Raw genomic sequence first — 14224 nt, 5'->3', positions numbered from 1 at the left:
CTGACTCCAAATCAAAATTCTGGTTACTACATCACATTGCACTCCCATTTAATTGGGAAATGGGTGATGCCGAAGTAATGACATTGATACAGCACTGTATAGAGAATCTGAACTCTCTCCATTCAGTTATAACTGTCTCTGAGAGGCGCTCACTTGATATTAGGTTCTGGTACTGTCACAGAGCCAAAACATTTTTCTGTAATAAAGCAATGGAGAAGGGGGGTGTCGAAGGGGAACGGTTTTTCTCTGTGCTTCTTACTTCCCGTCACGCGGTCTACTCACCCTGCTCATTGCCAAGTTCCTTTATAGTTAGTCGTCAAGGTAGGATTTTACCCTTAAAATAGAAAGAGGCTGAAGAGTGAGATTTCCCAAGCTGTCGATATAGCTGGCTTTTATATAAACTCAGTAGTTAAGAGAAGTTAGTGACCAAGGTAACAAAGCCCTACACTTTGCGAAAATACCCTATTTCCCCCCTAGTAATCCTGACTCATCAACCTCCCTCCTCCCTACTTCGCTTCTCAGCTGCGGTCTGCCCTTCCCCCCTTTAAGACCGGAGGTCCAAAAAAATAATGGTGAAAGAGTTCGTCAAATCAGAAGGGACTGTTAAGAAGAAAGGAGTGGTTGAGGAGTTAACTGGGATAGGGGAGGAGGGGGAATTGGAGGGAGACAGAAATCGGGCTGTGTTTAATTCGGAGGCAGTTGTAAGGGTGCAGGGTACTGCAAAGAAACCAGGGTGCACAGAAGGCACGATCCAGAGAAAAGGATGAATCTGTCCGTAGAGAGGCTAACAGAAGCTGCTGCTAGAGGTCGGACTGAAGTAGTAAGGAAGCTTCTTGAATCAGGCACGGACCCCAATGCCGTGAACCGCTTCGGCCGGAGCGCCATTCAGGTAGAGAGAAAAGGAAGTGTTAGAGAATGGCGGTGGTGGAACGGAGCGAGGAGTCGGGGGAAGGTGGGGGGTGGAGGGGGGAGGGAAGAAGTCTTACAGAGATCCCTATAAAAGGGAGGCTTTAAAGAATGAAGTATTGATTCGAATTATTCGCAGAGGGAAAAAGTTAAAAGAAATGGTAATTTTAAAAAATGCATTCGCTATTGAGTGGTGTGTGTTTCTAAATAATGAACTACATAGTTAAGTATTCCAGATGATGAAATGGATGGAGTAATTCATATGTATATGTATACAAATGACACATCTTTTCCTGATTTCAAACCTTCTACAGGATTTAAAAATATAGTTCATAGGGGAGAAAATTAGCAATGTTAAATATAAAAGTTACCTAATAAAGCCTAACTTTTTTTGGATCTGAGGTGCGGGGTGGGGACAGGATGAAGATACTTTAGTTGCAAAATGGATGACTAGTAAATGATCAGATATTGGGGAGAGGCAGAGAGAATGCTTTCCTTTTCAAAATGTGACCTCTAAAGTAATAATTGGTGTGTGTGTGTGTGTGTGTGTGTGTGTGTGTGTGTGTGTGTTCAGTTAAAACTATCTCTAGTTTTCAAAAGCATTTAACTGCTTCCACTACTATCTCCCGAAATCTAGAGATAAACTGTTACCTTTCAGGATCCCAAGATTATTCTAGTTTAGAGTTTACTAATTTCGTGTAAAAATATTGCAGCCTCTGCCCAAGAAAAGAGAGAACAAAAGTAAAAACAAGCAAACAAACAAACAAACCAAAGACTCACAAATGAAACATCTTTCTCCTGACTCTGAAACATCTATATAGAGGACAAAAAAATGCTGTTCATCGTGGAGAAAATTAACAGTGCCTTGCTTATTGTGGATCTGGGGAGTGGGGTGGGGGTGAAGACATTTTGGTTTCGAGGTGGATGGATAATCAGATATTGGGGGAGGGGCAAATAAAATGCTATGGTTATATTCGTTACTTTTCAAAATGTGACCTCGAAAGTAATAAATGGCTCACCTTTAAGATAGAAGCTGTATCTGTTGTCTACCAAAGTACTTTACTGTTGTCAATTTCCACTTATAAATTATTTATTCTACTAAATGTTGGATTTTAAAATGTGTATTTTAATGTTTTAAGTTGGTCATTGAAACAAAATGGAGTATTTCTTCTAAAAAAAAACTTTTTTGAAAACTGAAAAATTGCTTTTGAAAAAAAGGGAAGCGAAGGACAGAAAATAGCTAAGTTTATGTTTTGAAATAATTGACTAAAATACAGTGTTCAAAAGGACTATATTTAAATGGCTTTTTAAAAAGTGGAGAGAACTTGAGTCACTTAGAACCTGGGTGCAACCCCTGTAGTCAGTTTTTTGGATTCAGACGAGATTGGGCAGATTAGGGTTGGCTGCTGTGTACATTGTTGGAAACAATTAGTGAAAGCAAATATCTTTTGGGTTATTTGTAAACACTCTGAGTTTTTTAAAAAACACTTTCAATAAACGTCGTATTGTTTCTCTCTTATTTATGAGGTGAACTAAATTACATAAAATATTTTATGTAAAGTTTAATGAGAGGTGATACAATTATCGTAATTGCATTTGTAGAATTGTAGAATTTTTTCCCCTTGAATATCTAATTTGGTTCTCCTAGATTACCACTAGGATTGTTGAATAAAATGTAAATGAAAATGTTCCATAACTTTACTATTTCCAGTGAATATTTAAATGAATATTTTGACCAGCTTTATTACTATTTGCAATGAATATTCAACTCTTTTTGTAAAATTTGTACACCATTTGGGATTTACTTGGTATTTACATAGGTAAATTAAAGTAATAAGGGCATTGAATTTGATGGTCCCCAAGATCTGGTCCCACTTCGTCCCCAAATCTTTTGATTTTTATTGTTGCTATTAGTTTTGTGAGCTGTGTATGAGTGCTGAAGTTAAAAAGCCATGAAACTGGTTTGTAAATGAACTCATCAAACTAAAATCCATGAGTATTGTCCTTAAACTTATCACCTGGGGAGGCTATCTATTTCATTGATGTTGCCATAACTCAAAGCACATCTCTTTGGAAAATATTTTTAAAGACAGTTTACAAATCATAATATGTCATAATCATTTCTGCTGTCTACAAAATAGATGTATTCCTGGGATATGCCAAACTAGCTAAATAATAAAAGCTAAATTAAGCTAGGTTTCTTTTTAAGTTTCAAAATTTTCTTTTTAAAAATCAGAAACCAAGGCTAAAGACATGAGCTGTGGCAGAGCTCACAACCTAAACAGCCATCTGTTGCATGAACATAGCAAAACCCTCAAATTCATCTTTTAGCCTTTGTTATTTATGAAAAATTGATTTAGCATTTTCAGACTTTTAAAAAATGTTAGTTTTAATCCACCCTCCATTATAATAGCCACCTTATTTTCCAAACTATGTGCCACTTGTGTAAATATAGTTATTTTCAAATCTATAAAATCACTACTGGTACATTATATTTTTGTTTGAAAGTTCCACAGAAGAATTTGACAATTACAGACCTTTATATAGGAGCCATGACAATTTATTTTTTCTTTGAAAAAAATAATCAAAGTCAATTAAATGGGGTTACCCACATATCAGTACATTACAGCAAAATTCAGTACAATACAATAATATATGCATGTGAAAACTAAAAAATAATATAGTTATATAATAATAATAATATCTTCAAATAGTCTTGTATATACTCTCACCTCATGTGACTGTTTCATGGCTTGGAAGCATTTGAGTGGCTGGATTGTTGAACATCCTTGGGATGAGTTTCATGTAAGGATTTAGAAGTCCTCTCTCTAGGGCTAGGATCTCATTTACTATCAAGGAAACTGCAGCCCTAGAAAGTAACTTGACCAGTAGTAAGTAGTTGAGCCTAGATTCAAACGCAGATTCTCTGCCTACAAATCTGTGATTCTTTTCACTAAGTTTTAAGCTGAATTTAATTCAATTTACGTAAGTCTAAATTCCTCATGGACCCAGTAGTCTGATCTTTTTTCAATGGCCCTACATCTTTCATATCCTGTAAGTGAGAATAGATTCTGGAGACAATTCTTTGCCAGTTGAACGTCTCTGCGATTTCACCGAACTTATACCATCTTCAGAAATCCGTGCGGTCTCCTCTCCTACTGCCTGGGCAACTCAGTGTTCTCAAATTAAAATTAAAATTAACTAGTGTTTTTGTTCTGAGTTGTAAACAACGCCGCAGACAAATACATTTCCAACTCTATTAGTCTGATGTACTGCAAAAATGAATGCATACATCCATGCCTAAATTCACTTCCTCTTCACCGTTTCTGTTATTGTACTACTGACGTCTCCCAACTTTCTCACATACGAGGAGCTGTGTTGTGCCTCACCTCTATCCTGAAATCAAGTTCAACTTTAATTATAAAGCACCTGTTTGTACGTAGGACAGTGGTAGGTGCTGGGGATACAGCGATAAATAAAACAGAAGCCTCACTTCTTGCGCCTTATCATAGGAATTTTCCCAAGCTGCTTTGTTAATGTGTACAACCGTGTCGTTTGTCTTCCAGGTCATGATGATGGGCAGTGTGCGCGTGGCAGAGCTCCTGTTGCAGCACGGAGCGGAGCCCAACACCCCGGACCGAACAACCCTCACTCTACCAGTCCACGACGCTGCCCGGGAGGGCTTCCTGGACACTCTGATGCTGCTTCACCGGGCAGGGGCACGGTTGGACGTCAAGGACTCCCTGGGTCGCCTCCCCGTGGACCTTGCTGAGGAGCAGGGACACCACCTCGTGGTCTCCTATCTGCGCGAGGTGGTGAAGGGAGGACTAAAGTCCAAGATCCAGGATGTGTAATAAGATCCTCAGGTGAGGCCAAAATAGAAAATTAGTAAGTGGGTACGGAGCCTCTTTGGTTAAGACTGCCACTGCTTTTTCCCTTCTCTAGGACCACCAAAGTTAAGGATAGAATAACTATCGCTTACTTAGCTTTTTTAGGTTTGCAAAGCACTTTTCAAATATCTCATTTGTTTCTCAAAAAAACTCGGGGAGGTAGGTGCAATTAATCCCGTTTTACAGATAAGAAAACAACCTGAGGGAAGTTAAGTGATCTACCCGTGGTCACACAGGTTGTAAGTGTCTCAAAGCATATTTGAACAAAGGTTTCTCTGACTACAGGTCCAGCACTCTATGCATTGTAAAATGTAGCTACCCTGCTAAGCACGCAGGTTGCTTCTGTGGCTACTGAGGTCAGGTGTGTTCAGAATTGAGTGCAACCAAAACAGAAATAAATACAGTTCCATTTCATAAACCCGTTCCTTGTGACGGATGATTTTTAGAGGTTGTGGGGCATAATGGATGGAAAACTCTGTCAGAAAGAGCTGAGTTCAAATGCAGCCTTTGCTAGTCTAGTAACTTCTCCATGCCCGCCAGACAGCGCTGTAAGACTATAAATCACAGAGCTTTTATTTTGGTAGATTAACTTGCTCACCGAAAATTTCCTTGCACGGTCCTCTCCACTTCAATTCTGCAGAAATACTAGGCTTTCCAGAAACCGTTTTCCCCCTCCCTTGCCTCTCCTTTCTATAGCTATGGACAGCGCGCGACTAGATTCTATGCCCTTCGCAAAGTCGTGGAAAGGGATCTGTAAGTAGAGCCGATACCATTTGTAATGGTGAGAAGAAAAGAGCTAGGTGCAGCTTTCCCCCAGGCTTTCCAAATCAACATTCTTGGTTTTGTCCATTTTCCCCAAAGACTAGTGGAAATGTTCATAGCAAGAGCGAGGAATCCACAAAGACAGCTCACAAAGGAACCGCTATCCAATGGAGGGACGCAGAGCTAGGGAGTTGTGCTCTGTTAGAAACGGGTTCCCTTATTGTACAGGAGGGGATGGCGTGGGGAGTGGTCTGGAGATGCAAACTTCAGAGCAGTGGCGTGCCGGAGACATTTGTTTATAAACAGCTCTAATTGACCACCAAGCACCTACTTCGAGCCAATCTCGGTGCTAAACGGTGAGATTACCCTCTCTCCCCCGTCCCCCGCCCCAAATGCAGAAAGCTCTGCCCTTGGGGAGCTCACGGTCTAATGAGGTAGACAACATTCAAACAACTTTGCACAAATAAGATATATACAAGATAAATTGGTGATAATCAATAGAAGGAAAGCCCAAGTATGAAGAGGGATACAGAAAGAGAGGGGTCTTAGCAGGACACAGACACTGATACATACAATTGTCTGTAGATTTAGCGAAGTTGGTGCTTTAAAATCCTATGAAAAAATTGACTACCTCCTGGCAAGCAGTAAGAAGAGATTGTCTGAGTTAAATGAAACTAGTTTTTTTCTTTGTAGCACTTTTGGGGTTTGGGATGAGAACTGGGATGGCCTAAGGAATGACATTTGTCTGTTAGTCTTATGGAATTTTCTTAGACTGATCTTTTCTTTTGCAGATTTCGATACGCTCTGCAAATTTAAAAAGCTCTCAAGAAAGCTAGAAGACTGAGAGTCCCAGTCAAAGGCTTCCTGTCCTCCTCCTTCTATACTGCCTTACTTTGCCTTCAGCTAAACATCCCTTAGCATTTCTATATTTTTTAATAAACTTGCTTCTCTCTGAGGCCCTGAAACAGTAGTCTCTGTTATTCTTACTTGGGCAGCTGCTCAGGATGCTGTGTCTGGACTCAATAAGTGTGTGCTGTTGTAGCTGTTCAATCAAGTCTTACTCTTCATGAACCCATGGACCAACAGTCCATGGAGTTTTCTTGGCAAAGATACTGGATTATACATTTCCTTCTCCAGTGGATTAAGGTAAATAGACATAGGTGACTTGCCCATGGTCACACGCTATCTGAGGTCAAATTTGAACTCAGGTCTTCCTGTCTCTAGACCAGTGCTCTATCCACCTAACCACCTTCTAGGCAAAGAAATGAAGTGGCCTTTCCAGCACAGCTAGTAAGTGTCTGAAGCTGGTTTTGAACTCAGGTCCTCAACTCCAGTCCCAGTGATCTATCAGTGAATAGACCCATCTAGTTGCTTTATTTATAAAATAAACATTAAAATTATTTCCATGTCTTTTAAATTTAAATTATTTGTTTGGGCTTCTTGCAAAGAGGGCCATAGAAATCAGTCTTCTCTTTGCATTCATTTTTACTCAGTCAGCATTCATTTTTTAAAAAAATTATTTAGTATTTTATTTTCCCCCAGTTACATGTAAAAACAATTTTTAACATACATTTTTTAGAACTTTGAGTTCCAAATTCTCTCCCCTCCTCTCTCCCCACCCCACCCACCTCATTGAGAAGGCAAGGAATTTGCTATAGGTTATATGTGTGTAGTCATGCAAAATATTTCCACATTAGTTACATTATGAAAGAAAATATAGACAAAAACAACTCAAGAAAAACAAAGTAAAGAAAATATGCTTCGATCTGTATTCAGACACCATCAGTTCTTTCTCTGGGGATAGATAGCATTTTTCATCACAAGTCCTTCACAGTTGTCTTGGATCCCCATATTGCTGGGAATAGCAAAGTCATTCATAGATGATTATCTTACAGCATTTTTTAAAAAATATTTTTTTTTTAGGTTTCAACATTCGCTTCCACAAGATTTTGAGTTCCAAATTTTCTCCCCATGTCTCCCCTCCACCCACCCCAAGAGATTGTGCATTCTGATTAACCCTTCCTCAATCTGCCCTCCCTTCTATCACACCTCTCCCTTCTCTCATCCCCTTCCCCTCAATTTTCTTGTAACGCAGCATTGCCTGTATATCTTATTTCACAGTTACACATAAAAACAATTTTTAAAACTTTGAGTTCCAACTTCTCTCCCTTCCTTCCTCCCCACCCATCCCCACTGAGAAGGCCATGCAAAACACTTCTATAATAGTCATGATGTGAAAGATGAACTACATTTCATTCCATCCTATCCTGGCCCCCCCCCCCCCATTTATTCTATTCTCTCTTTTGACCCTGTCCTTCCTCAAAAATGTTTACTTCTAATTACTCCCATCCTCCCACTTGACCTTTCTTCTATTATCACCCACCCCACAGCTTATCCCTTCCTCCCTTCTTTCATGTGGTTTAAGATAGATTTTCATGCCAAATTGAGTGTGCATGTTATTCCCTCCTTAAGCCAAATTCAATTGAGAGTAAGGTTCACTATTTCCCTCTCACCTCTCCTCTCTTCCCCTCCACTGAAAAAGTTTTTTCTTGCCTCTTTTATGTGAGAGACAATTTACCCCATTCTGTGTCTCCCTTTCTCCTCCCAATATATTCCTCTCTCATCTTTTAATTTTATTTTTTATATCATCCCTTCATATTCAATTCACCCCATATGCTCTGTCTATATATAATCCCTCCAACTACTCTAATACTGAGAAAAGTCTCAAGAATTATAAACATGATCTTTCCATGTAGGAATGTAAACAGTTCACCTTTAGTAAGTCCCTTATGATCTCTTTCTTGTTTATCTTTTCATGCTTCTCTTGATTCTTGTGTTTTAAAGTCATATTTTCTATTCAGCTCTATTCTTTTCCTCAGGAATGATTGAAAGTCCTCTATTTCATTGAATGATCATTTTTTCCCCTGAAGTATTATATTCAATTTTGCTGGGTAGGTGATTCTTGGTTTTAATCCTAGGCCCTTTGACCTCTGGAATATCATATTCCAAGCCCTTTGATCCCTTAATGTAGAAGCTGCTAAATATTGTATTATCCTGACTGTATTTCTGCAATATTCCACTTGTTTCTTTCTGGCTGCTTGCAATACTTTCTCCTTGACCTGGGAGCTCTGGAATTTGACTACAATATTCCTAGGAGCTTTTCTTTTGGGATCTTTCAGGAGGCAGTCAGTGAGTTCTTTCAATGTCTATTTTACCCTCTGGTTCTAGAATATCAGCAGTTTTCCTTGATAATTTCTTGAAAGATGATGTCTAGGCTCTTTTTTAGATCATGGCTTTCAGGTAGTCCCATAATTTTTAAATTTTCTCTCCTGGATTTATTTTCCAGGTCGATTGTTTTTCCAATGAGATATTTCACATTGTTATTTTTTCATTTTTGTTTTTATATGGCTTTGTTTTATAATTTCTTGATTTTTCATAAAGTCATTAGCTTCCATCTGGTCCATTCTAATCTTTAAGGAATTACTTTTTTCAGTGAGCTTTTGGACCATAGGGCCAATTCTGTTTTTTAAGGCGTTCTTCTCAATGACTTTTTGGATCTCTTTTGCCATTTGGTTTGTCTATTTTTTTAAGGTGTTATTTTCTTCAGCCCTCTTTGGGTCTCCTTTATTAAGCAGTTGACCTGTTTTCCATGATTTTCTTGCATCATTCTCATTTATCTTCCCAATTTTTGCTCTATTTCTCTTACTTAATTTTAAAAATCCTCTTTGAGCTCTTCTATGGCCTGAGACCAATTCTTATTTTTCTTGGAGGCTTTGGATGGAAGAGCTTTGACTTTGTTGGCTTCTTCAGTTTGTATATTTTGATCTTCCTTGTCATCAAAGTAAGATTCTGATTCTTTTTCTGGTTTTTGCTCATTTTCCCAGCCATTTACTTGACTTCTGAGGTCTTTATAAAGGTAATTCTCTGCTTCCAATGGAGGTGGGGATGTACTGTCAGTCACTGGATCCCCCCAAAATCTGTGGACCTAGAGCTCCAGAAACAGCCTCTGCTGCTGCAGCTGCCACTGGCTCCTCCACCATTCTGGGGCTGGAGCTGGATCACTCTACTCTCTCACACAGGTCCCACAGGGTTTTTCCACTGACTGTCCAATTTGTCCTTGGCATTTTGGAGTTCTGAATCTGGAAAGTGACACAGGTGCCAGAGATTCAGTCCCCCCAGACCTACTCAGGTCTCATTTGTGATGGTGTGGTCCACACTGGACTGTGGTCTCCTCCCAAACTTGTGGCATAGATGCTTCCCATTGACCTTCCAGGCTGTCTTGGGCTGGATATTTGCTTCACTCCATCATTCTGTAGGTTCTGCAGCTCCAGAACTTGCTTAGTCATTTTTTACAGTTATTTGGCTGAGCTCAGGGGAAGAACGCTAGCAAATCTCTGCTTCTATTCCTCTATCTTGGCTCCACACTCCCCCCCCCCCCCCCATCATCTCATAATTGTTGTTATTTTGTAGACAATACATTGCACTTTGAATCAACTCATGTAAGTCTTTCTAATTTTTCTGAGAGTTTCGTACAGTACAAGAGTGTTTCATCATAATCACACACTGCAACTTGTTCAGTTATTTCTCACCTGATGAGCCTCCACTTATTTTGCAATTCTTTTCTATCAGAAAAGAGCTACTATAACTATTTTTGTACATTTAGGTCATTTTGCTTTTTGTTTTTTAATCTCTTTGGAGATACAGATCTAGCAGTAGTATTGCTAGATCAAGGGATATGCATGATTTTATAGTGCTTTGGGCTTAGTTTCAAATTGCTCTACTGAATGGTTGAATCAGTTCACAACTCCACCAACAGTGCATTAATGTCTCATTTTCCCCACATCTCCCTCAACTTTTCTCACTTTCATTTTCTGTCCTATTAACCTATGTACTAGGTATGAGGTTGTACCTCAAAATTGTTTTAATTTGCATTTCTCCAATTAATAGTGAGTTAGAGCATCTTTTCATATGGCTATAGATAACTTTGATTACTTCATCTGGAAACTGTTCATATCTTTTGATCATTTATCAATTGGGGAGAAATTCTTACTTTTATAAATTTGACTCAGTTCTCTATGTTTGAGAAATGAGGCCTTTATCAGAGAAACTTGCTTCAAATTTTTTTCATAGTTACTACTGCTACATGTATTTCCCTCCATTCTATCCCCTTCCTATTTATTCTATCTGCTCTCCTTTTACCCTGTCCCTCCTCAAAAATGTTTTGCTTCTGATTATCCCCTCCCCAATCTGCCCTTTCTTCTGTCACCCCAGTTCCCTTTCTCTTATCCTTTTCCCCTCCTACTTTCTTGCAGAGTAAATTCTATTTTTTTCCAAACATATTTCCCTCTCCACCTATGCCATGCAACCTCACTTGTATTCAGTCTCTGTGTGTTGGTCAGAGGAAATGATGAGGTGAAGTTAGTGAGAATGAAGACTTACTTACCTTCCCTATTCCCACTCCCCCAGCCAGTTTCAAAACAAATTTTTCTTTATCTCTCCCAATCAAACACAAGATAAATTAAGATACTAGTTTTGTCTTTGGTATGTACTGCAGTTCCAGCCACTCCCCTATTGAGTGCTCAGAGTAAAAGTCAATACCTCTCGCACCCACAATATTTCTGTGTGGGCTCCATTAGTATGATGTAGAGGAAATCTGGAGGACTTTCACCAGCCATGCTTAGCCAGCTGCAGACTTCAGTTGGGAGTCTTTACTTAATGGATTCGACGCACTCTTGGAGCTGTGCTGTTCATAGGAGAAACTCATTGACTTTATTTTAACATCAAATGACTAATACATGAGATCTGGTAAAGAATCTTTGAGTTCATATGTTCCACTCTCTTTGGTTTTTTTCCAAATTAAAAATTTATTGATACTATACATACATATATTTATATCACTTTCATTTCCAAATAAATCTCCCCTTCCCTTCTCAGTCAAGTGGGGTGGGGGATGAAGGGGAAGAATGACGGAGACAGAGGTAAAGATTCAGACAAAAACAGAGACAGGGACACTGACAGACATAAAGTGTTGGGGAAACAATACAGTGAAATTAATTCACATAACAGTCTAACAGTATATGCAATGTTCCAGACCCATAAATCCTCCACCTCAACAAAAAAGGAGGGGAAAGGGAGGTACACTTTTCTCATCTATTCTCCACCTGATGCTGGGGGGTTGGTGACCATGAGAAAAGAGAGATGACCTAGGAAAATATGGAGACAATAATGATCAGGTCCATAAATGATGCCAGAGACCAGGCAAGTTGATATCTTCATGCAGATGAGGAGCAAAAGATCTGGTGGCAAAGTCAAAACAAATTTGTGGGCAGCAATAGCAAAACTGTCTATATCAAAGGTTTAATCCCCTGTTTATACTGGAGCCATGGGTCCTGCAGATACTGGAAGCTTTCTCAAACCACTCGGGGGAGAAAAGAGAAGATGGGATTTTATCTACTCTAAAATGTGAGTGAGGTAGATTCACTGACATTTTATTATTTATTTCAGTTCTAATTAAATATCTTCCTAATCCAATGTTTATCTCGATCAGGTTAACACCATAGGCAGCTGAAAGTTTATACCTGAATGCCTTTCAAAGTTCCCATTATCAGTCTGGGCAAGGACAAATGAGTCAGACATGTCAAGTTATTATTCAAAATACTTCCCCCCACCAAGATTTAGACCTTAGTTCACATGAACTACCATGAGTAGAATCTAGGTCTATACTATACTTCTTCTGTCATGTGGCATATATACTTAATTTTATCAATGTGTTAGCCTATAAAGGTACAGTTTATCATGCCCCAGATCAAATAGGAACAGAATTCCTCTCCTAAGTATTAGAAGACTACTTGTGTACCCTGCATTCTGTTCACCTGAAACAGTATAATAATTTCACTGTTTTTCCTTAAAGGAATTTTGGTGACATTAGCTCTGTATTTCATACCTTCCTGGAGGCCTTGTGTATCCTCTGACTTATTTGTTTGCACTTCCTTGTAAAATAACTAGAAACTGTGCTAGATGAGTGTTTGTTTGTTCAGATTGAATTTCTGAGGTTCTTTTTAGTTCCAGTTTTATGATTCTATGAAGTACTTTGCATATGACGGATATTCAATAAATATTTGGTGAATTGAATGGTAGCTATAATACCTGACATTTTAAAAGAACTTATAATTTTCACATGTATGTTCTCATTTATTAACCATTTGAGTATCAATAATGTATGCCTAAATCACTCAACATAACTCCTGAACTAGGGTTCTCACAATCACTGGGCTAGGCTACTTTAAAAAAGGAAGCCCTTAAGAATAACCTAAGCTTACCTTTTCTACCATGTTATTTGTGAAGCCATACTTCCAAATACAAAGTCAGATCCTCTTCAGGGACTTCTTATTATAGATTCTATAGGATAAAATACAGACTCCTTAACCTAGCCCTGTCTGGCTCCAACCTATCTTTCAATTTTCAAGCTCTCTATGTTACTACCAAGCTATTTTCCATTATAAGATGATCTAAGCCCTAGAGTTTAGCAATGACACACTTAACAGAGTAAGCTCATGGTTAGAGACTTTATGAATGATTCAGAGAAGGTAAGTCATAATGTGATGTGACTGGAGAGTATATAATATGGGAATCAAGTTGGAAAAACTGGAGATGTTTAGCACAGACAAGAGAAGCTCTGGAGCACATGGCCTCTGGCATCATTCATGGACCCAATCACTATATCCACATCGTTGAAGAAGTATAATGAAGATACATTAAATTTTTACATTTGTCTTCAAGAAAAAATGAGAGTAATGATAATAGTTTTAGGAAAGAAAATTTTGAGTTGATTAAAAGAAAAATTTCCCTGAAAATCAGATCTATCCAAAAGTGGAATGTAATGCTTTAGGAATCAATCAATCAATAATTATTTATTCAGCATCCACTGTGTAACAGACATTCCAGGTGCTGGAAGAACAAAGCCAAAAATGAAACAGTGTCTGTCCCTAAGGAGATTTCATTCTATCAAGAGAAATAATGAGGAACACTATGTACATAAATAATAAAAAACAAAATAAATACAAGGGAATTTTTGAAGGGAGAGGTAGGATTTGGGGGAATCAGGAAAGACTACATACAATGTATAACGAGAGTTTTGAAGAAAATATGGGGTTCTAAGAGGTAAAAATAAAGTGGGAATTATTCCAGTCATTGAAACAGCCAGTACAAAAGTGAGGAGATGGGAGATAGAGTGTCATATTGTGGAACAGAAAAATGTCTGATTTGGCTTGACTTTAGAGTACAGAAAAGGGAGTAATATGTAATAAAGTTGGAAAGGTAGGTTGGAGACAGGTTGTGAAGAACTGTAAAGTTGAACAGAGGACCTTATATTGATCACAAAGACAATAGGGAACCATTGGAGTTTATTGAGTAGGGCACTGACATGGTCATACATAAACTTTAGGAAAATCATTTGCTATACGGAGGATTGATAAAAGGGAAGAGATCTGAGGCAGGGAGACCAATTGGGAGGCCAGTATTTCAGCTGGTAGTTAGAAACAAGATTAGCATTGATTGAATATGTGAGATTAGAGTGAGAAATCAAAGATAATATCAAATATAATGATTCAGAAAATGCTTGTGCTCTATACAGAAGTAGGAAAGTTTGGGAGGGGTGGATTTTTGGG

At 38.5% G+C, this 14224-nt stretch overlaps 1 protein-coding gene and 1 long non-coding RNA gene across 6 annotated transcripts in view; one reads left to right on the top strand and one right to left on the bottom strand.

The window, feature by feature from the left end:
* LOC140505765 (uncharacterized) overlaps window positions 1-14224 on the bottom strand; it is a 52676-nt gene that overhangs the window by 24416 nt on the left and 14036 nt on the right. The window lies entirely within an intron of this gene.
* Window positions 376-6523, top strand: LOC140505763 (cyclin-dependent kinase inhibitor 2A-like). Its single transcript, XM_072612075.1, is given in 4 exon segments — window positions 376-690; window positions 693-889; window positions 4473-4772; window positions 6350-6523. Coding segments are annotated over 3 exon segments (606 nt in total). The 5' UTR covers window positions 376-569; the 3' UTR covers window positions 4761-4772; window positions 6350-6523.

The sequence above is a fragment of the Notamacropus eugenii genome, chromosome 1, assembly GCF_028372415.1.
Source record: "Notamacropus eugenii isolate mMacEug1 chromosome 1, mMacEug1.pri_v2, whole genome shotgun sequence".
NCBI lineage: Eukaryota > Metazoa > Chordata > Mammalia > Diprotodontia > Macropodidae > Notamacropus > Notamacropus eugenii.
This window is presented reverse-complemented; position numbering and strand designations above follow the sequence as displayed.